We start from the raw sequence: 23418 nt of genomic DNA, 5'->3' as shown, positions 1-23418 counted from the left end.
AATTGGAGCTATACCTATCTCCTAGAACTGGAAGGGACCTCAAAAGGTCATCAAGTCCAGTCCTCTGCCTTCACTAGCAGGACCAGGTACTAATTTTTGCCCTAGATCACTAAGTGGCCCCCTCAAGAATTGAGCTCACAACCCTGGGTTTAAGAGGCCAATGCTCAAACCACTGAGCTATCCCTTCCTGCAGTGAATAGTATCAGATGTACTACTCCTAGCACAAGGAATCTTCAATTTTGCATCAGTTATGAGATTAAAATAGTAGCTGGTCAAAGATCCAAGAGGCAATAATAGTCTCAGAGAACCAGAATGAATGTGTCCCACACAGACACATGTATCCCAAGGATCATCGCTCTATCTTCCTTCCTTCTCTTTTGTTCAGTCTGTAGGTGAAATCCTGGTTCCACTGAAAATCAATGTTATTTTTTTCCCCATTGATTTCAGTGTGGCCAGGACTTTACCTGTAGGTTTCTATATTGAAAACTCCAGGTCATTTAAAATTAAATAAAAATAGAACTGCTGGATGTCCAGTCTGACATATCTGCCAACGGAGAACAATGGGAATTGCTGCAATAGTTGATAACATTGGACATGGCACATTGCCACAGACAATCACTATCAATTAAATTCCACCTACTTGCCTTTAAAGCTACTGCACACTTCCCCACCTAATAAATCGCACAGTCAAAGTTATTGTTGAACTGCATATCAGTCTACAGTAAAGCATATGCTAAACAGGGCAAGTTATTTATTGCCCCGCCGTGGACAATAATGAATAGGCCCAGATTTTATAAAGAGCAAAACAAACCCAGCCCTCCCCCTTGAAGGATCATACCACATTACTAAATTGTGTAATTAATCATGTCAGTTGTACAGCCACACAGAGTTTTTTTCATTTGCTGGAATTTCAGTTATGGAGGGTTATTTTTTATGCTCAAGCCTACGCGGCTGCAATTTCTGAGCAGCAAATGTGAGATAAATGGCGTGAGTGTTTGGTTTGCTAAAGGAGTCTTTTTATCATATGGAACAAAATGTAATGGGATTGTGCTTGAGCTCTATAACCTGCTCCATATAGAGCCTGCTACTAAATCGTATCGCTGGGCTTGAGGCTAAAAGCTAACAAACCTAAGTGAATAAATAAATAAAGGTCTGTTAGCAAGGAATTCGTATTTCCTGATGTTTTCTAGAAAAGTAAAAGTTGAGGCACTTACTGAATGGAAGGATGGTTTTGTGGTTAAGATATCGGACTCGGACCCAGGGAGATCTGGGTTTAATATGTAAATACATCATGAACTTTTTGGACGATATCTCAGTTTTTCATCTGTAAAATGAGAATATTGATACTTTCACTCTTGTTTAATTAGATTGGAAGCTCCTTGGTATGGGGACTGCGGATTAACTAATTGTATGTACATCACCTAACACAGTCTCGGTTGGGATCCCTACGTGTCCTGTAGAGTAGTAATATACTGGCATGCTAAATTTCTGGTACTTTGTTACTCCAAATTCAAATGCTGAGCTTCTTAAGATTAACCTCAATAGATTATTAGACCTGATTAGTCTGTATGTGTCCATTTAGTAAGTTCCACTTCCATATATTTAATATAAATCAGCCCCAAATCAAGTGTGTAGATCGTGGTAGTGACAATTTGCAGCAAGAGCAAATTTTCCTCACATCTCCCATGGGAAATCCCATGTGCATTCTGCTATCCTGTCACACACAGAGACCCGATTAAGCTATATGTCTATGTCAAAATTAATAAAGGAAACACAATATATGCAGTGGCAGCACCCTCTGCTGACAAGAAACTCTCTACATGTTATGTAGATATTGCCCAGGCCAAATTAAGAACATTGCTGTATGCAGGGTGGTTGTAGCCATGTCAGTCCCAGGATATTAGAGGGACAAGGTGGGTAAGGTCCTATCTTTTATTGGACCAACTTCTATTGGTGTGAGAGAGAGAAGCTTTCAAGCTATCCAAAGCTATCACACCCACTTTTATTTTATTAAAATCATAGGGGTTAGTGGTAGAAAATAACATGTGCCTGTCAAGTGTCCCCCATACAAGGGAGAGAACAGTGCCCGAACAGATGGGCATATCCATTAATCCTGCTCAGGAGCTTGCGGGTGTATTAATTCTGATGACTGTGCTATACCCCATGCTAAGTGTGGTGCCCAGAACTGGGGGGAGTGCAGTGCTCATAAAGGAAGGCAACTGGGTGGGCAAGTGGGGGATGCCCTGTGGGATGGGGGGACGAGTGGGGGATACCCCCACCTCTCAGCGCTCCTATGTTCCCCCCAGTCTCCTGCTCCCCTTTGTGTCCCCTCATAGGAGCTCCCTGCTGCCCCCCCTTCTCACTCTCCAAATGCCTCCTCCCCCCTTTCAGTCCCCAGGAGTCTATCACCAAATCACCCAATGGTTCCTTCCACCTCCCCCCTCCTCTCCCGAACACACAATGGTTCCTTCCGCCCGTGGCCGTGTCCGCGCCGCAAGGCCACTGATAAAGTTTTCCCCCAGGAGGCTTCGCGGGCCTTTGCGGCTTCTCGCGAGAGTTCCCAATCTCGCCTGCTTTCCATGATGGCGGCTGCTGCAGCGGCTCCGGCCGAGCCCCGGCTTCGCACGCGGGACGTGCTGATCCCTGGAGGCCCGGCGGACTTCGGGTCGCTGCTGCTGTCGGCTCCGGTGCTGGCGGGGCTGGAGGCCGCTGGGTTCCTGAGGCCTTCCCCGGTGCAGCTGAAAGCCATTCCGCTGGGGCGCTGCGGCCTGGGTGAGCGGGCGCGGGGCTGCCGGGGGGCAGGGGCTGGAGGGGATCGGGTGGGGCCGGGGGACTGGGGCGAGTTCAGGTTTGGGAGCTGCTCCCCCCCGGGGGAGGGTCGGGGTCGGGGTCGGGTTTGGGAGCTGCCCTCCCCCTACGCGGGGTGGGGTCGGGGTCGGGTTTGGGAGCTGCCCCCCACCCCGGGGGTGGGGTCGGGGTCGGGGTCCGGAGCTGAGGCCTGTGGTTTGCTTCTCAAGGGAAGGAGAGATTGGTAGAGATTCGGCCCGTCTGCGTGCAGGGAGTCCGCAAAGCCCCTAATAACAGAGCATCACCTGTTCTGGCTGCTGCCTGACTTGGGGCCCTTCAAACCCTTTCAGATCTCATTGTGCAGGCGAAATCTGGCACCGGCAAAACCTGTGTGTTCTCGACCATTGCCCTTGATTCCCTCATACTGGAAAACCCGGCAACCCAGGTGAGAGCCCTGAAGATGTGGTGGTTTGTAGTGGCCTGGGGACATCTCCAGGTCCTTGTCCAAGGTATTTGAATAACCAAAGCGATCATCACCCAGACCTCAAGTTTTACACTAAAATCCATATGCAGGACAGGATATTGATCAATTTAGTCTGGGGGCTGTGAGACTGTCTACATTTGAATGAAGTGCATCATGTATTTTACTGTTATATCTCAGTGCCTTGATGCCAGAAGCTCCTAATAAGAATGCAGTGCTGCGGAGCTGTTGACTTATTTTGTAAACTGCTTTAATGGTAGATTGCTTGATAGATTATAATGAAGTAAATTTGGGGGGGAGGGGCATAAGGGGAATACCCATGCCTCCCTTGTTGGTCATTTTTAGGCTTTACAAGCACAAAAAAAATCTTGTAGGCTCAGCAATCTCAGTGATAGAAATATTTTCTTAGGACAAATATATCACGGACTGTGATAGTAGACTTCCACCTATACCATCCTATCAATATGCCTCAGGTCTACTCTGCAGGGGGAACTTTTATGGGGGCCAAAGGAATTCAGTCTCAACTTATTGATTTGAGGAAGGGGGGGTGAGAGGACCTGTCCAGTAAGAACTTGACTTGACTTCTAACGAGTGTTACACAAGTCATGAAATAGCTGATGGTAAAAACTTTGTCACTGGCTACCTAAGCTGTAGTTAAAACAGGGGTGTAGAGGTGAAAGACTGCATCTAATCCACTGAACCATTACTGTCCCTTCAAAGCCAAGTTCTCTGTTTTTTTCAGATCCTGGTCTTAGCCCCTACAAGAGAAATTGCCGTGCAGATTCATGCTGTTATCACAACTATTGGAATCAAAATGGAGGGCTTGGAATGTCATGTCTTCATCGGAGGGACTCCTTTGAACCAAGACAAAATGAGACTAAAAAAGTGTCACATAGCTGTAGGCTCTCCAGGTAAGACCGCACTTCACTGTACTTTAGTCACAATTCAGTGACACACATTTCAACAGAACAATATTTGGTACGTAAATGCAATCTTGAATTCTTGTCCCATAGTCACATGAGACAATTTCAAAGCCTGAAGCAAAAGAAAATTAGACCAGAGAAGTATATTTAGTGAGTGATTAGTCTAAATATACTTTTTAAAAAAGATTTATTTAATAAGTGGGTTAGGTAACGAGTCTTTGATTTGCAACAGATAGTGTCTTGTCTTGTCTCAACCAGATTCTTTTCTTCAATATTTTTGGAGCTAAAGTGTCTCACTTCTCTCTTATCATGTAGGTCGAATAAAGCAACTCATAGAATTGGACTGTCTGAATACAGCCAGTATCCGCCTTTTCATTCTTGATGAAGCTGACAAGCTTCTGGAAGAAGGCAGCTTCCAGGAACAAGTCAAGTAAGAAAAATACTAATGTTTCTCTCATAAGCCTAGCAGTAGTTTTAACATGCAGAATCTTTCAGCTCTAAAACATGCTTTATGTGGGGATACATTCACTTTCAATATCTTACTTTCTCTTAGCTGGATTTATTCTTCTTTGCCAGCCAACAAACAGATGCTGGCTGTTTCTGCTACCTACCCTGAATCACTGGCTAATGCTTTGACCAGGTACATGAGAGACCCTACCTTTGTGAGGTTGAACCCCACTGACCCAAGTCTCATTGGTATGTATAAGTTGCACATCCATAACTTTAATGTTTTTAGGCAAATAAAATCTGAATATTTAACATTCAGCTATGAGTATAATTAATAAAAACAAAAACCGTTTCAAAGTACTTGGTTTATCATTTATTTATAGATCACATGATTTGTTCAAAAGCGTGCTTATACCCAAACTTTTCTTAGCCAAAGTATCTATGATGGGAGAGTGGTTATTTTTCTCTCTGTTGTGGGTTATCTTTTTTCCATACCTTCAAGAAAAGATTCCAAACCTTTTTAAAAAAAAAAATAGCCTTCCAGATTCCAATTCAGCATGTGGTGATATTGGTTAACTAATGTTTCCCAGTTCTTTAATGTCCTTATTCTAGCTACAACTATATATTTGAATCAACTTTTAAATACCAATTCATTGCTAGTTTTATGTGAATTTTTGGTACTGTTAACCTTATCATGCTTTGATTTCTTGCACAGGGCTGAAGCAATATTACAAAATTGTGAATTCTCATTCACTTCCTCATAAGACTTTTGAGGAGAAGGCGGAGCACTTGCAGGAGCTCTTCAGCAAGATTCCGTTTAATCAGGCCTTGGTCTTCTCAAATCTGCATAGCAGGTGACAATAACTTCTTAAAACTAACAATATGATGTTTTCAGATGTCTGTGAACAGTGGGCATAATATATTCCATTTTTATAGCACCTTTCATAAAGAGCCCAAATTACTACACAACCTGCATGCAAATTTCAACTCCGAAATGCTACTGTTTCTGGAACGCAGGGCTGCAGCTTGAATGGGTGGTACGTAGTACCAAGCGAGTGTAGGGGTAGGGGGGAATTTTGACATCAGGGCAATTTCTGCATTTACCTGAGTGCTGTGGGAACTAATGTCTGTGTACACTTGATTTTTGAAATCTAAACTGAAAGTTTCACCAATTGCAGAATTATAAAGTGTCACTGTATCTAACTTAACAAGATGAATGGCTGAGACAACTGCTGGATTTTAATCTTTGGCTGTAAAAGAGTTGAAAGTTCAGATCTAATGCTTAGGCTGTTAAGTCACTTTCAGTCTGTCATCTTGAAGAAACTCTGGAAGCACGTAATTTTATTTACAATCTTTATGTATATGTTGTATTAGGGCTCAACACCTGGCTGAAGTACTGACATCCAAAGGTTTTCCTGCTGAGTGCATTTCAGGCAAGTGCATTTGGAACTTACTGCTTCTGTTAATTGGAATTCTGTACGAAACTGACCTAAAATCACAGTAGAAATGTAGCCATTGGAGTATTCAGGACATAAGCGGGGACTTGGGGGCATTTTATATGAATAATTTACAGGTAATGTTTCACTGTTGATATTTCTTGCAAGTTCACTGAGAATCTTTAAATATTTGCTTAACTTTATTTTTTTCCTATTGGTTAGATGGTTCAATTACTTCACTTTGTTTTCTAGTCTATACTAGGGAATCCCATTTATGCTTTGGAGTACTGTAATGGATTGATGTATTTGGAAAGGAAAGTCCTCTTGTCTTCGAAATGTTCAGAATTGTGGAGTAATTTGATGCATTTGGGCACTTATTAAGAATATCTCTCAATTAGAAGCCAATAAAACAAAACTCAGGCCAATTATAACAAACCATCCTTTTTTGTTTATTTTGTAATTAACACTAATCCCCTTTCTTGTAGTCTCCCTTGGCTGTAAGAATATTTGCATCTTTATGGTAGTTAGTAAGTCAAACTTATTTGCATTCCATGTTACCCAAGTTACTAAAACACTTGAGAAAAGGATAATCTCTCAAAAAGAGAGTAATTTTATACCCTACTTTGTTAATCATGTTTTCAAATTTGTCTACTTTCCAGTCAGCCCCGTTTCCTGGTGTAGATACAACATGCCTTAGAATTAGTGCCTGAAGGATGGATGCTACTTCACGAGCTTTCAGGAATAGAATTTATTGAGCCCTGTTTTTCCCTGGGTTTGAGCAGCGCAAGGCTAAGTAACCTAAATACTCTTTCAGTTTCTAAATATTCATTTTTGTTTCTTCAGGAAGTATGAATCAGAACCAGCGTCTTGATGCTATGGCTAAATTGAAGCAATTCCATTGTAGAGTCCTGATTTCCACAGACTTAGTGAGTTTTTTTTTCTTTTCTGTTAAGCAGAAATAGTTCTCTAGAATATAAATTCATGTATTGTAGAGCTGATTTGGAGATCAGTCTGATTTAGCAGTATTTATAGAACATTTATCTGAAAATAGCAACTTTCTGTCTCTGCGGAGCATGAAAACTGCCACCCAGTTTTCATCTTCAGAAAACAAAACCAATTTTCAAAGTGTTTTTAAAAACAAAGTTTAAATACTTATTTATTTTTAATTACCTTTTTGTAGTTAGGCTCTGGAAACCTATATGAATTTCAGAGAAATAAGTGTTTATCTTTTGATGGTGGTACAGGGGGCGGGGCAGAAGTTACTTTTCTCCTTTGTGTGATACCAACACAACACCTCTTTCATATTTTAAGGAGAGCAGTAGCAATATCTCCTTTTGTCTGTGACACAGGACTATTGGCTGTGGTACAATTTCTTTTTCTTTACACTTAAAAACATGAAAAGACTGGGCAAGGTTATTTCTTCCTGCTGTCTTCAGTTCAGTGCTTGAAGTTCTACCACCTAAAAATATTACTGTCCTGTATATTTCTCATAAGCTGGGAGCATATGTGCTCCCTTGGTACCCAGACATCTGCTTATTCTTCCTCCATGGTAATACAAATGATCTTCCAGTTGCACATCTTAATGCCGAGTGCTTATACACTTATTTCTAGCTAACCTAAGCAACCCAGGAAATTTATAGTTTTCACATACAGTGTGTTGAAATACATAGAATTTACAGAAGGGCCTCCTGAACTGATAGATGAACTGCATCTCTTTATATGACTAGTCGCCATTAATTCTGTTTTTTTCCCCCCTCTTCAAGACTTCTCGTGGAATTGATGCTGAGAAGGTGAATCTTGTTATCAACCTTGATGTGCCTTTGGACTGGGAAACGTACATGCATCGGATTGGTAGAGCTGGACGCTTTGGTAAAACACTGTTGTAGGGTTGTGCAGCTGCAAGTGGTGCATCTGTGGAACTGGCTAGCTAATTCTTCCCTCGCTCCCTGTATTGTAGGAACCTTAGGCCTAGCTGTGACATACTGTTGCCGTGGGGAGGAAGAGAATATGATGATGAAAATTGCACAGAAATGTAATCTTCAGCTCCTTCCTTTACCAGGTACAGTCTGTCTCCTGACTATGTCTGCATTATATTCTCTTGGTTATTTTTTTGGTTTTAATGTGACAATTGAATTAACAGGTGGTCATGATGAACAGTGGTTTAATGTACAGATACTATGTGAAGTCTAATAGCTGCATATGTCTTGTAAGGCAGAGTGTTGGTACTGACAACGTACATAAATAGCTCTTAACTAGGTGGCCTGTACCTTTATTTTAAATCACTGCAATTATACAAAATTAAAACTTACTGTACACTTAGGGATAGATTTTCATAAGAAGGCAATGAGAACTGCAGAATGGAGTGCTGAGGTCTTGTGGGCTTTATGGGTACAATAGTGGAGTAGAAGAGAGAGGAACTGGGAAATCTGAATGGATTCATCATTGCTTTTCCCCAACAACAGAATTTACCTGTTAGCAATGCTTTGTATTTTCCTTTCCATGCCCCTTTTAACATTTTTAATATATCTTAAAACTGATGTTTTTAATTAGGATGTATGCTGGAGCAGAGAGGTAGTATTGTATTATATTTGACATTGTTAGCCATAAATATATCTTCTAATAACCGGAGTTATTGCTCTTCTCTAAGGTTACCCTTGGAATAATAGGCATAGTTTACTGTGAATAATTTATGAAAAGAATGATGGCATTCTACTAGAAAAATGCATCTATTGTATTTTTTTAAAAACAAAAACAAAACTTCCACCAGAAATACTGGTAATATTTATGGAAAAAGAGCAAATTTGGCAACTGTCACTTTACAATCTGTTATGATTTGGGATTTTGTTATATAACGTGCAAAACATACTTGTTTCCTCGGGATCAAGAAAGAAATCTTGTGCTGCTTTTGACTGAATGGCTGCTTTTTTTTGTTGTGCAGAACCTGTACCCACTGGATTGATGGAGCAATTTGCACAGTGGGATGTAGAGGTCACAGCTATTGCTCATGCAGATGCTTCAGTGAATGCTCATATCTTGACCCATAAAAGACCAGAGGAGCCAGTGCAGCACACACACATAAATAGCTGTGCTCAGATACCTCAATGTGATCCTGCTGTTCCAGGTGAAAATTTGTCCATGTCCAAGCCAAGAAGGGCTTTGAAACAGAAGCAGCTACTAAAAGGCTGCCAAGATCATGCAAATGCAGAAAAAACTAGCAAGAGTTCAAAGACATTAAACTTCAACACACAGCAGAGAAATCAAATGGCAACGGCGTGCAAAACCACTGAACAAAATGTTGATCAGCATCTGGACAAGGAAACCTTAAAAAATACACTCCCTAAAATTCCTTGCTTGTCTTCATTTAAGAACCCACAGCCTGCCATTCCATGGAGCTTTGCAGAGTTTGTTGAAGACTATGAATACTTCATTAAAGAAGGGTTGGAGAAAAGGGTTGAAATCATAAGAAGTTACACAGGCCCTGGAGAGCAGTACCAGCACCCTAAAAATGGTGCTTTTGAAAAAATAAGGATGGAAGAGACTATGCACTCAGCAGCAGACAGTGTCTCATTTGGGGACACTGATAGTGATAGTAACTCATACAGTTCCAGAGCTTCCTCTCATAGTAGGGGAAACAAGTCATACTGTGAAGCCTCTTCAGATACTCAAGAGAGAGGAAGTGATGTGCTCATTATAGATCACGCTCCTCTAAACTATTCCCAAAGCGTAAGCTGCTCCCTGAGCCCAGTGGAGCACCAACAGATGCCACAAATCCAGAAGCACAGTCAGGTGAAAAAGAAGGTGGTGAAACAGAATTCCAAACGAGGTAAGAAAAGCCCTCACCAGCAATCCCCCAGTCCTCCAAAGAGAGGAGCCCAGGAAGACTATTCGTACAGCACTCAGGATGAGAGCTCTCCTGGCTTTCCCTATGACATTCAGAATTATGATGAATACTGGAAGTCCTATTACCGAGCATGGCAGAGTTATTATGCTTCTCACTCTTACTATAGGAAATTTCATAGGCATTTTAACTGGATGACTGCTTATCACACCAACTCTGTCTATCTGCAGGAACTGCTAAAGAGTGATTGGTGATGGTAGAGCAATCTTCACTGCTGAAGGACTGATATTTACCAAGAACTATTGTCTAAGCTCAGAAATTGATTTAAAAAATAAACAGACTGTTTTTAGACTGAAGTAAAAATGTCTTTTTTTTGTAAGTGAATTCTTTCTGGGTAAATGTTTTAAATGCATTGAATTGGTGTTGCAACAGATATTTGTCAATAAATAGAAATGACTTGTCTTATACATCGGGATATTCAGTTTCAATCTTTTAAGTGAACAAAAATGCAGAATCAGATTAAGGACACTTTAGATGTAAGAAACCACATTTAAAAAAAAAAGTAAACTCAGCAAAGGTATACGGTCATAATTTTCTGTGGTGTTCATTGTTTTTGTGATACTCCATGGGCGAGGTTGCCTTTGTCATTAAAAAACCTACAGAAATTACTATTCATGGACAGCCATCATCCCAGTTTTCATAGTGCCTTCTTAAGTAGAGCAAAAACTGCTCCTGCTATTTAATAATGGCAGATTGAAACCTGCTTATCTCAATTAATACATGTATTGCTAATTTAAATTGAATTTAATTAAAGCTGTATAAATAACACTTCCACAGCTAGGTATGGTAGGCTATGCGATAGAGGAGGTTTTAATTATATACAAAAATGCAGCTATCATAATTGGCCTGTTCTCCTGGGTGCTGCAATATCAGACTTGCCATGCTTAAGGGAAAACTTTAATTAGAAACGAAATTACCTATTAGCCCTGAAACTAATTGGCATTCTTTGTTTAGGTCTTGATGTTGTTTTGTGTCTGCCTGAAGCCTGGAAGAAATGGGGGATTGGGTGGTTTAGGATATTGGTAATGGATATAGAATATTTCCATTCTAACTTCTTAATTCAAATCCAGCCTCAGTAGGATGCTTGAAAATTACTATCTGAAACCTTGTGCTGAGTCATCTGTGAAGTGATCTGGATCTCAGGCCGGTTCCTAGTGCACAGGTGTTAATTTCTGAACCATTCACAGTTGATCCTGTTCTTGGCAGTCTTGGGGGGATGCCAGGACATTGCCAGAAGTCCTTTTAGTGGGAGGGTTGCTTCCTACCTATGAGTTAAAATTCATTTCTGGGAGGAAGCTTGCTGTTTCTACATGCATAAAACTTGGATAGAAGACTTCAAATGGAAGGGTGTTCAATGTCACCACCTCGCAATTCGTTTTGAGAAATTGTGAATTTGTCATCCACTGTAATTTAATATAAATCCATTGTTACTTTAAAAATAGCGTTGATGATATTTGATACATGTAGGTAGAAGACCCAGTAGGCATCAGCAGGCAAGTCCTGTGTTGTGTGTGGCTGTACCTTTGGTGCAATAATCATGTTGAAATGTGTTATATGGGCACACGTTCCCAAGTTACTGCATACCTCATGTTATGTTAAGCAATCACAAAATACTTGTGCAAAGCCAATCTTCAAACCCTTGTTCTGTAGCAGAACTCCACCCCGTACTACTTAAACAATCCAAAGCTCCTTAAAAGGTTTCAGAGAGGTCTTTCATGGTGCAGTGAAGCTCTTTAAATATAAGACATAGGCGATCTCTGGACAAAGTGACGTATAGAGGCAGGCCTGTTGACGTGGATAGTTCTATATAGCACTTTTACAAACCTCTACTCATGAGCATGCCAGATTTTAGTAAGTGAATGCTCTTATCTCAGCTTTGACTATTTGCTACTTGTCAAGTTGCAGATAGACGAGTTTTGTGGTACAAACTTCATTTCCTTGTCTGTCTGTGGTAAACGTACAAAATTGATAATATAGCTCATGAAAGTAGCACTTTCCCGTCTGCTGGTAAATTCAGGCTCTCTGCTTTCACTTTTGTTTTTTGTTTTGTATTTTGTGAGAAGGAAAAACGGCACCTAGTGGGTGTTGGGGTTCACAGCAAGTGGGGCAATTAACAAGCTTAATAATTTTTAACCATAACTGTTGCTCGATGTTTACGGAGGGGTTGTCTAATTAGCAGCTTTTAATTAGACTGTTTTAAGGAGAGAGACATTTTGACATGGGTTTTTACTGTTAACGCTTAAGTTTTGGGGGTGAGATTTTGTACTGATGGCTAAAATATAAAATCAGCTGTGATTGTTCTTCCTCTTACATTCAGGTTGAGCCCATTGTTTGTATTTATGTAAAGCTTGGGAATCCTGCACGTGTGGAGCTTGCAGAATCAGAACTGCCATTTCTAAAGCAATGCACAAGGAGAACTGTTCATCCTTAATGTGTCTCTTTATATTTCACAGAATCATTGGGATGTGCAATATAACTTTTGATTGAATGACACTAGTTAAAATTTGGAAAAGGTAGTTGAGCTCTATACGTATTTTTTCTTCTGTAGCATCAGGATAAATGAACACTATAGCAATAACGCAACTCTGAGTGTTTTTCCTATTCGTTGAAAAGACCTTGATGTAATGTTTGTTTCTAAAAACAATAAATTCTGTTGTTCCAGCTCCAATGAGCTGGAAAGGAGGATGCAGAATTGGGCTGCATCTTGGGCTATCTGCATTACTGTTTCCTTGCAAAGGCTGTGTCAGCAGGTCTCTCTCCATTTCATGTGTTCTTTACTCATAAAGCAGTCAGTGTTTAAAAGGATATTATTTTTGAACCATAAAAGTGATTTTAAAAAGGCAACTTCATTAGCAGTATAGCTATTCCCTTGTGTCTTTAAGTCATGTCTGCTGGCTTTATTGCTAAACTTTTTTTTTAACTATTACCTTTGCCTAGCTGAGAGAGCAAACTGGCTTGTATCTTGTGTTTTGCCTAGTCATGTCCAGCTTCCAGCTGCAGAATTTTTATTATGGGTAATACTTTCAGAGGCATAAGGCACACTGAAGTTTCAAGTTTTTGTGGAGTTTCAGTAGTGGCAGTTAGGAAAAGTCTTCTCTTTAACTTGTCATTTTAGCTCTTAAATCAGTGGGAAGAGGTTGCAAGAGAATCTCACAATGCTGTTAGGACAGGATCTATTTTCAGGATATGTATAAATGCACTTTTTTTAACCAGATTTTTCTCCAGTAGAGGAGCCATCCTGTAATCATTTTTTTCCTCCGAACCCTTCCTGCAGTTGTGTAGTTGACACCAAACATATTTTCTTCAGGTGATCAATACAGTAATCGCTGGATTTGTTTATATGCATCCTGTAGCTCTATCTGCTTTTCCACACTGTGCTCCAGCTTCAACATCAGAAGGGCACAAGCAGCAGTTTGTGCTTCTGGTGGTTTGATTTTGTTGTTTTGCTTTGTTGGTTTCTGCTGTTTTGTTGTTTTTTGTGGTGGTGGGGTTTTGTGTGTGTGAGGGAAGAGGGCAGACTATGCATCTAACATGGTGAAATAAATTTCTCCATTGGAACCAGTACTTGAAGCTTTTGCTTAGAAAGGAAGATTGAGAAATTTTGTGCACACAATACATCATTTCCCCCTAGTCCTTAGACAATTAAATTGTTTGTTTGAATGAATTTGCCCTTTTCATAGAGACTGGAGACGCTACCGCTAATGTACCTTGGAAATTAAGTTACAAGCAAGCCTTGCCCATAAACTGAAAATATAGGTTGCCTTTTTAAAAATTACCTACTATTCAAAGTCTTGCAGCTCTGATCAGGGTGGGAAGACCATGGGAATTGCACTGTTTTGAAGCTGTATTCCTCTGAACTGAAGCTTAGAGTGGCAAGGTAGAGGGGACACACTGTATGTGAGGGATTTTTTTTTTTAAGGGCTAAGTGTCTGGGCCCGTTTCCACTGCTTGACCCCAAGACGGGGTCAGGCCCTAAATAAGGGAGAGGAGTTTCTTGAAGAGTTGTGTGATTGAGCAGTAGCCTAGCATGAGAGGAAAGGGAATCTTGTCTGGGCTTTTTCTCCAAGAACTACTGTAGAACCTCAGAAGTTACGAACCCCTCGGGAATGGAGGTTGTTTGTAACTGAACAAAACATTATGGTGGTTCTTTTCAAACGTTTACAACTGAACATTGACTTAATACAGCTTTGAAATTTTACTATGCAGAAGAAAAATGCTGCTTTTAACCATCTTAATTTAAATGAAACAAGCACAGAAACAGTTTCCTTACTTTGTCAAATCTTTTTTTAAACTTTCCCTTTATTTTTATTCATTTACGTTTAACACGGTACTGTGCTGTATTCACTTTCTTTGGTCTCTGCTGTTGCTGGATTGCATACTTCCAGTTCCAAATGAGGTGTGTGATTGAGTGGTCAGTTTGTAACTCTGAGGTTCTACTGTAAAGTGCTTGCAACATTCCAACTATATTTACAATTGGCATTAGATAGGGAAGGAACTACAGAAGACGGGGCAGAGGGTGTGCTGACAGGTTCGATTTCTTTTATGAAGTCAAAGGAAATTCTGCATTGGCTCTTCCCCTTCTCCCCCCGCCCCCCTTCCAATAAAAAAACATGTAAGGGAAGGTCTCCAAAGCATCTTGTTCCCTATGCTAGATCCATTGCCATCCATTTGTAGTAAAGTAGAGAGCTGAGGTTGGTCTGCAAGGAACACTACCCCTGGAAAGAAAAAGAATGCAAACTGGGCTAGGGAAAAGCACCTCAAGACTTTCAGATTTTTATAAAAATCATTTCAAAAGCTATTCCCATTAAAACAAACTTTCTGGAGGGATGAACTCTGGTAATAGAATAAAGGGAACTGTGTTTAAACTGACATTTGTATGTATCATAAATACCTTAGTGGTAGTAATGTTAAAAAAAACAAAAAACAAAAAAAAACTTGTTCTAAAAGAATCTGCAGCATGATCTTAGCATTTGTGGCATATACTCTGTTTAATCCAGATTGGATACATCAGGTACAGCAGTGGCACAAGACTCAATACTGTAAATGATATACAAGTTTCAACATATGCACTACAATTCAAAAAGAAGACAACAGAAACTTAGAGTTCTTTAGAGAAGGGTGCTCTCAAATGAATCTACCTGCTGTTTTGTACAGTACATTTTGTCTGTGATGTTTGTAAGCAAAGCCCATTTATAGTACGAAAATAGAAAATAATGAGGGCGAGCATTTCTCATAACATAAAACCTCTAAAGAAAACACCATTGCATTGGAATGTCTCAGTGATTATCAAAAATATACCATCACACTTGTTCTGTAAAATATTTCATTGGTCCAAGATACCAGCTGGAACTCCAGTTATGGTTGCAACAGAGAACTGAGAAGAGCATTGTATGGTTATTAACCTCTCACCCAAACAGCTATATGACCTGCTATGACTAGTGCCAGTTCAAAACTTAAGGAGAAGAAACACAACACATACATACAAAAATAAGACTATTGACTGAAAACAAGACTATAGCAGGAATTTTTCACAAACATCTTTGTGTGAGGTGGTTGACTGATGACCTGAAATCTTTCTGGCACAGTCGTGTATCCCAAATATAATAAATCTTTTCCTGCTTCTAGTCCCTGTCATTGGAGGATTATAAAGCACTTTGCAAACATTTATTAAACTTCACAACACTGCTGTGAGACAGGAAAGTAGTATCATTTCTATTTCACCGATGGGTAAACTGAGGCATAGAGCAGAAAAGTGACTTGACTGAAGTCACACATTCAGAAAGAGTCAGGAATAGAATCCAGGCATCCTGATCCTAAGTCCCCAGTTTTAATAATTAAACCACATTGCACTTCATTATTAATCTTAAGGATTTAGAAGGAAATCCTAATGAGGAAGGAAGTTTAACCATTATGGCATCATTAATTGTTAGGCCTGTATCTTCAGTTATGAAGTCACACCATTCAGTGCAATTGACCAAAATGTCAGAGAAAACAAGCAAAAATAAATTTGCCAAATAATTAAAAACATTTAATCAGCTACAGAGCTTTCCAGTGTGGAAGAATGACTAATTATCCACAAATACAATTGATGTGGGGAAAAAATATTTGCAAATATTATTATTAAACCAAGCTTTAAACGTAGCATATAAGGCTTTTTATTCAAAACTACTGTTGCTCTTGAGCCACTGCATGCTGGTTTGTAACTCCACTGTAATCCAACACTGACCCCGTTTTAGTCTCTTTCTTACAGGGAACACTGCAAACCATCAGTTAAACATGAATTTTTAAGATCCCCAATCAGCATTAGAACACGTATAACAGACAACATGATTACAAATGGATTCACATCTAAAATACTTGAAAAAGCACCTCCTCCTCTACTGAGCTGACAATATCTGAGCTCTTGGTAGAACCCACCACCCCCACACCCCAGTTATGTAAATCAGAGCAGTGAGCGCTGGTTCAATGCTATGGTGGCATCAGCTATTTCAGGGAAAACCTGCAACTTTAAAATTAGGTTTTGGCAGCTCTGAACACCAAAAAAAATACAGTGATTTCCCAGTGTTGAAAAAAGAAATGAAGTTTTTCAGCGGGTAAGCTGCTTCTGTTAAGAATTTAGAATTGCAAACTGATTTTATGATTTTTTTCCAATTTACGTTTAAAATATGAATCCTTTGTCACCCAAAAGCAGCCTCCTGCAGTAGAATTTGCTGGTCAAAGACAAGACTTTATATTCTTCAGATGTTTGTGCACAGCTAATGTTCAAGGAGGCGGGAGGGACAATTTAGCAAGTGAAAGGGAAAATAATTAGGAGTAATGGAATGAAAAATAAAATAAGGGAGGGAAAATTATGGCTTTGTATCAGGAGAAAACTCCCTGACATTGAGATCTATTAGGCTGAAATAATTTCTTAAGTGAAGCAGTGGGAGCCCTGTCCCTGGGGAGATTTTTATCTAGTCTAGAAAAAGCATTGGGAAATATTTTATAGGGAAGAATTGTGTGTTGGCAAGGGCTGAACTAAGTGTCTCTTCCATCTTTAAGTTCTATGAACAGTTGTTTAGGTTTTGTGGCAGTTTCTTTGTGTGACTTGAAGGTTCTCACGGAAACAGGCGAAAAGGGTTTCAAAGAGAGTAGCTTGATTTCAAAGTTTGGGGCAGAGGAATGTACTAATCATTTGCAATGGGTATGTTTGCTCCTGGAATGTATACAGTTCTGCTGTAAGCAGCAAGCCTATGCCAGGTGAGAAGAAAATAGACTCATCAGTAAAGCTGGGTGAAAATTTGTTGACTTTTTTTTTTCCCACAAAAAATGGCTTTTCAAAGGAAAATTTTTTGTCAAATAATTGTTTCCTTTGACATTTGTTGATACCCCCCCCCCCAAAAAAAAAAGAAACATGATTTTTTTTCTTATATAAATGATCAAATTATTTTGGTTTTTCATGAAGAAAACAAAAAAAAATTCACAAGAAATTCTGGAAAAAAGTAGGAAAAAATTATGGAAAAACAGTTTGGCATTTTTTTGATTGGATTTACTCATCAGGTGTCCTTCAGGAACATAATCATGTTCTACATGCCCTCTCCTACTGTATATATTGTCATGCAGAACCACTCCTGAAGAAACCACATTCCATGTGCCTCAGGTAAATGGGATGTTGGTGCAGGTAACTGACGGTTACCTAGCTATAACTTCTGTATGCATGGAGGTGGGATGGAAAAAGGAATGGTTAGAGGCCAGAACAGCTTGAGTAAGGGCAACAGGGGCCCAAGCCCTAGAATTTGGATCCCAGGCCTGATCTAAACTAACCTATGTCTGAGAGTGCTCAAAATGTGGAGCTTGGTTTGGCCATATCTCTAGTAATGTTTTGTACATTCACATAAGCTAATCAAGTCAGTTCCCTCTCATTACCCTTGAAGTGCATGACTGCCAAGCAATTTCTGTGCTTATCAAAACAAATGCTCTCCCTTTCTCCTGCAGAGAGAGAGAGCCATTTCTGCAGCTCTGTGTTTATCAGTAAAGCATTTGAAGGATGCTATATGTACAGTAGGATATAATACATATCATGTGGATTCATTCCAATCTGTGCTATTTCAGTGACTGCAAAGTGCTTTCACTACAAGGCTATTGTTGCACTGTGTAACCCAGGGAGTTCTGTACGCAGTTATTTACAGGTGGGCAGATTTGCCCAAATCCTGTTCAGATGAGCATTAAAATGGGCTAATGCCTCCATTATAAATGTTATTTTTGTCTTAAACTATTGAAATCAACCCTTTTTGACTGCCTCCTTCTCTTCACAAGGATCTTTGTCAAGCTAGTGATTACATGTAGCAGCGCTTGCTAAAGTAATGATAGAAATGTTCTGCTACATGCTTTTAATTAAGCAGAAAAATAACTTCTCCTATGCTGAACATAGCAAAGGGCAGGGCTACTCTGGCAACCTGAGCCCAAACAGCTAAAGAGAGGAACTGCAATCACTGTTTTTCCTGTTTGTTTGTTTCTTTGTCCCTGACAAAAATTGTGAATGTCCAGGAAATACCTTGATTAATAATAATTCACTGTATGCAAAGTGTTTCCATAGGTGGGTATCATCATTCCCATTTAATACATGAGGAAACTGAGGCACATAGAGATGAAGTGACTTGTTTAAGACTCCACAGCAAGTCAGGGAAGAGAAGAGCAGAGCTGAGAATACACGGCAAGCAACTGGCTCTTTGTTACCCTCTAGCTGGTCCATTTAAATCCATGCAAATTGAGTGCACAGTGGGAGTAATACATTCCCAGGCAGCATGGTAGCATTTTAGCCTTACTTTGCACAGATCTAAACGAGGGCATAAGGTGCAAGGCAATGGAGAATCGGACTTTGTTTAGGCCTGAAGATGTTCGATAGGGCAGGGGGTGTATGATGAGGCATAACAGACTAAATCAGTGGTCCCCAACGCGGTGCCCCGGGGGCATCTTAATGCGCCCGCGTCCTGGACGCCGGGAGAGCACTCGCTGAATTTCAGCAGCATTTCGGCGGGGACACCTCTCGATGATGACGCTTGTCGCCAACAAGTGATGTCATCAAGAGGCGTCATCCCCGAATTTCGGCGGGGGTACCTCTCGATGATGCCGCTTGTCGACGGTAAGCGGCGTCATTGAGAGGTATCGCCACCGAAATTCAGTGGCATTTTGGAGGATGCTCCACCGCCGCAGTGGTCCTTCGTCTGATGCCTGCCAGACGAAAAGGTTGGGGACCACTGGACTAAATGAAGCAAAGAAACGATTAAATTAAGCACCAAGAAAAATTGCTAATGGTAAAATCTTTTAAACTACAGAATAACCTCCCAAGGAAAGTAGCAAAGAAACCACAGGACTGGAGTGATTTAAAATGGACTGGACCCAGTGCTGGAAAATATACTATCCAGCTCTGGAGAAAAGGGGCATCAGTTTGACGTTACTGAATGTTTAGCTGTAGCTTTATCATTCCTCAAATGGGATAAGTTTCCATGTAGGTTACTGGGTTATCACAACAACTATCTGAGTCCACGTGATACCGAGTAATAAGGTAGGAATGTTGACAAGGTGGGTTGATAGTGCATAATTTAAAGTCACATAACATCAATATGTATTTTGAGAGAGGAAAAAAAAAACCCATCCATTTGTTGTATCACCCAGGGTTATGCTTCCAGTGGTGTGGCAGATAGTGCTGTGTTAGTTCAGTTACTATTTACTGTTGAGAGAAGGGAAGTGTGAAATGACTCCTAGCTATCCATTGGACGGTAAGCTGTTTGGGGCCATGTAGGCATGTGTTCAGCACCTCGCACAACATGGCTCTCAGCCTGATTGAGGCATTTGGATGTGCTAATTAATACTATGTTATACTGTCTGTGGATGGCATGTACTGTGTTGGATGTACTATGCTGTTGCTAACGATTTGCAGCCATAACGAAAGGTGGTCTGAGGAATGTGTAGCAGGAGCATAAGCAATTATTTCCCACTTATTTTTCCAAGTGGAGAACGGTCATATATAAAGGAAGCCGTGTCAGGTCCTTGTATTTCAAGACCATATTGTTACTAGAAAGATCTCAGGGAGAACAGTCAGTATTCACCGTAGAACTAGTCAGAAGTATTAAGCTCGGCAGTACCACACAGAGTTACAGTTTTTGGTTGTCTAAAAGTGTGTGACTTTTCCCAGATGAAGAATAGAATTGCAAAGTAAAGGGCTGTCTGTTCCACAACATATCCCATGTATTCCAAACCCTAGTATCCCTCCCCCTGCTCAACTGGACACACACTGTGGCCCCTGTGCTGGGAGAGGAGGACAAAAGTTGCTAAACTTGTTTACCTACCACATCAGTGCAACCCAGATGCCATCAATAAGCCAATAGGAGCCACAGGACTGTGTTAAAAAGCCAAACATCCTCTCAGTCCATGGTGAATGGTTGGCTCTAGGTTTAATTGTAGTAAGTATAGATCCAGACACTACTTGGCTACGATTTACAATGGGTTGCATGTGCACTATTAGCATATATATAAATAAAAAAGCATGGGCATAGATGACAGGTTACATTTTATCCTATTTCTGATGATCTGGTGCAGCTGAGTTTGGTGCTTTCACATTCTTTGCCATTTGTGTGTACAGATTTTAAAAAAGTTTTCCTACATTTTTTTTTCCTTTTAAAAATACAGAACTGGTAGTCTAGCCACACTCTTTACAAGTAAGTGATAACAAAAAGAAAGCAGAAATCCATGTGGGACTAACACTACTAAAGCCTCTTTTTTTTTTTTTTTATTCCACAAATATGTTTTCACAGACAATAATTAGCAGACAAACACACTGTTTGCAGTTGCACTGTATTGACTTAAAAGGCAGTTACAAAATCATCTAAGCAAAGAATGCCATCCAGGGTGAAAGATTTGTGTGTGGGGGTGTGTGCGTGCACGTGTGCCACTGTGCTTGTGCAATCAGTTTGATACTGTGCACTAAATCCAGAAAATGTGCTCAGAATTTTGTGTGTCGTTTCAATGTGGGTCTCTTTCACACATACATACACACACACACACACACACACGTATGAACGGAAATAGATTTCTGCGACAGCTGTCTTCTTTGTCTAAATCTTTGTCTATAAAAGAAAAACAAGATGTGTAATTTTGGTTGATTAAAGATTCTGCTCCATGAAGGGAAAAAAAAAATCACAAAATCCATTGTTTTTTTTCACCTTTTTCAGTCATTTCCGCATGAATAAATATTATCCATTAAAAACCTTTTAAAAGGTGCCGAGATACACAGTGTTATATTTGTTTCTTTATTGACTTTCTTGTTGCCACGACAGTTCTTTTTCTCTAGCCTCTAGAAACAATTTTCTGCTTCGTATCCTGGAACAAGGCTCTCTGCGGGCACGTGCACACACAGACCCTTTCTCCAACCCACTTCGTCCTCCCGCTCCTCATCTATTCTCAGTCCACGGCATGAATGCAAGTTTGAAGAAAGCTGCCTTGTTAGGTCTCCATTGCTAATTCTATGACGAAATGTCAGGTTGGTCCATCCAGGCACAATTTGCAGCAAGAAAGGAACATGAAGGTGTGGAGGGGGAGAGACGCCGGCATTCCAGCTGCTTCCTTCGAACAACACCACTTTACAAGGCAGAGACCTTGACTACGTTGCTGCATGTGGTGGAAATGTTCATAGTGGGGTGAGGACTGCTCGGTGGGGGCCTGCTCTCTCCTTCTGGTGTCAGTGCCGGTGGGGCAGGAATACTGATGATGGCTGTTGTGAGGTGGGAGGTTTTGCAGTTCGGTCTCAGCCCGTCGTCTGATTTCATATTGAGACTGGAACGACTAGAAAACAAAAAGGATTTTTTTTTTTTTAAAACAAGAGTCAGTAACAAAGCCAACTGCTCCTCCATGGTATTGTATGCCTCTGAAGGAAGGGGTCTGAAAACAGCTACAGCAGAAATCACCAAACAATCCCCCTAGACCCTGATTACCACTGGACATCCTTAATTGCCCTTAATTAACACCAACCTTTGTTAACTGCCTCGTTTGGTATGCAACTTCACCTGTGGACAGGCTCTTTCTTTCAGACTTCTCAGGGTTTCTTGTATCTTCCTCTGGTGCTGGCCACTGTTGGAGATGAGATACTGGGCCAGATGTTACTATTGATTGGGTTCAGTATGCCAATTCCTATATTCCTGTTAATACCAAGCCTGCTTAATCACCTCTCTGGTTATTCAGATGCAACCCAGTATTTTTTTTCCTTGAAGGAAATGGGGGTGTTTTTCAGTAACTAACCACTGAGTAGATGGAACTCCAAAGCGCCTTCCAGTGGAGGGCCTCGCGTTGGCTGCAGCTATCTCACAGCAATGAGCAGGTAAGGGGTTTGCTAAGGAAAACATCCCTCAGCGTGGCCTTTTGTTAGCTTCAGGCAGCTTGCTTCAGGCTCTGTTATGTCTGCTGAATTAACCAGTCTCTTCCCTGCTGGAGTGTGCCCATCTCTTTGTTCTATGCACCATTCTAATGCATTGTGCAATGCTTGTGTCTCAAGTGACTCATGCAGTGAGTTTGCGTTTCTCCCCTGTCGGCGTAGGCACCAGGGGCCTCTGAGAATTGTGATTAAAAACTCACTGAAGCGTTTCACAACCCCAAAAATAAAATAAAGCTTAACAATCAAATCAGCTTCAATGGGAGAATACAGCAATGGACAGGGATGCTTTGACTGATACACACAGGCATGGGGCGGGAGAGGGCCTGCACAACAGAAGCCCCCCGAAACAGTATGGAGGTGGGGGTGAGTTCAGCTGTGGAGGATGGTCATCTCTGCTTTCAGCAGTGCCCGTGACTATAACGAACGAAAGTGAGGTAGCAGCTCAAAGGTGGTTATAGCACAAGTGAGAGCTCACCCTCTCCTACTACTTAGAAGCCTTTCACTCCATCAGCACTCAGTAAAGAAAATATCTAATGCAGAGAGTCATGGTGCTGGATCCTTAGTTGCTCTAAATCTGTGGAAGTCCACTGATTACAATGGAGCTAGGCCACTGATGCCAGATGAGAATCTGGCCCTGTATACTGTTTCTTGGTTTGCTTCCTTTAGGAGCTGATTACACCTGATTCTGTTCTCATTATTGATGGAAATCAGCTGTAACTCCACTGGACCCAACTGTGTATAGTGGTGTAAACCTGGTGTAAGTGAGAGGTGAGCCAGGTCCAAAGTCTTATGAGCCCACAAGGGCTCTCTGACCACAGGCTGAAACTTCAGTGCAGTTTTATTTCTCCTTTCAAAGCCTCCATCCTCTTCTTTTCTACTTGTTTCCCCTGCACTAGTCTTGAGGATCTGGCAGCTGGGAGCATTCCTATTAGATCTGCATCAGTTGCATCCTATAATTAATTACCAAGGGAAAGTGATAGGTCTGTTTTCTGTGCATCTGCATAGCTGCAGGAGTCCTCTGTTACCAGCCCAACAGGCTT

General features: G+C 40.8%; 2 protein-coding genes across 6 annotated transcripts in view; one reads left to right on the top strand and one right to left on the bottom strand.

The window, feature by feature from the left end:
* Positions 1-2568: 2568 nt before the first annotated feature.
* DDX20 (DEAD-box helicase 20) lies at positions 2569-10379 on the top strand. Its single transcript, XM_050954300.1, has 11 exons — positions 2569-2772; positions 3138-3232; positions 4011-4179; positions 4507-4621; positions 4745-4887; positions 5354-5492; positions 6013-6071; positions 6918-7000; positions 7838-7943; positions 8032-8133; positions 9013-10379. Exons 1-11 carry the CDS (start codon positions 2580-2582, stop codon positions 10164-10166), a joined length of 2358 nt encoding a protein of 785 aa, XP_050810257.1. The 5' UTR covers positions 2569-2579; the 3' UTR covers positions 10167-10379.
* Positions 10380-14942: 4563 nt separating this feature from the next.
* Positions 14943-23418, bottom strand: part of KCND3 (potassium voltage-gated channel subfamily D member 3) — a 257822-nt gene continuing 249346 nt past the window's right edge. For all 5 annotated transcript variants that reach the window (XM_050954306.1, XM_050954307.1, XM_050954305.1 and 2 more), the window contains one exon: positions 14943-21792. In XM_050954306.1, the coding sequence (XP_050810263.1) occupies positions 21591-21792 (202 nt within the window). In that variant the 3' untranslated portion in view covers positions 14943-21590. The remainder of the gene's footprint in view (positions 21793-23418) is intronic.

This window comes from Gopherus flavomarginatus, chromosome 5, assembly GCF_025201925.1.
Source record: "Gopherus flavomarginatus isolate rGopFla2 chromosome 5, rGopFla2.mat.asm, whole genome shotgun sequence".
In the NCBI taxonomy this organism is placed as follows: Eukaryota; Metazoa; Chordata; order Testudines; family Testudinidae; genus Gopherus; species Gopherus flavomarginatus.
This window is presented reverse-complemented; position numbering and strand designations above follow the sequence as displayed.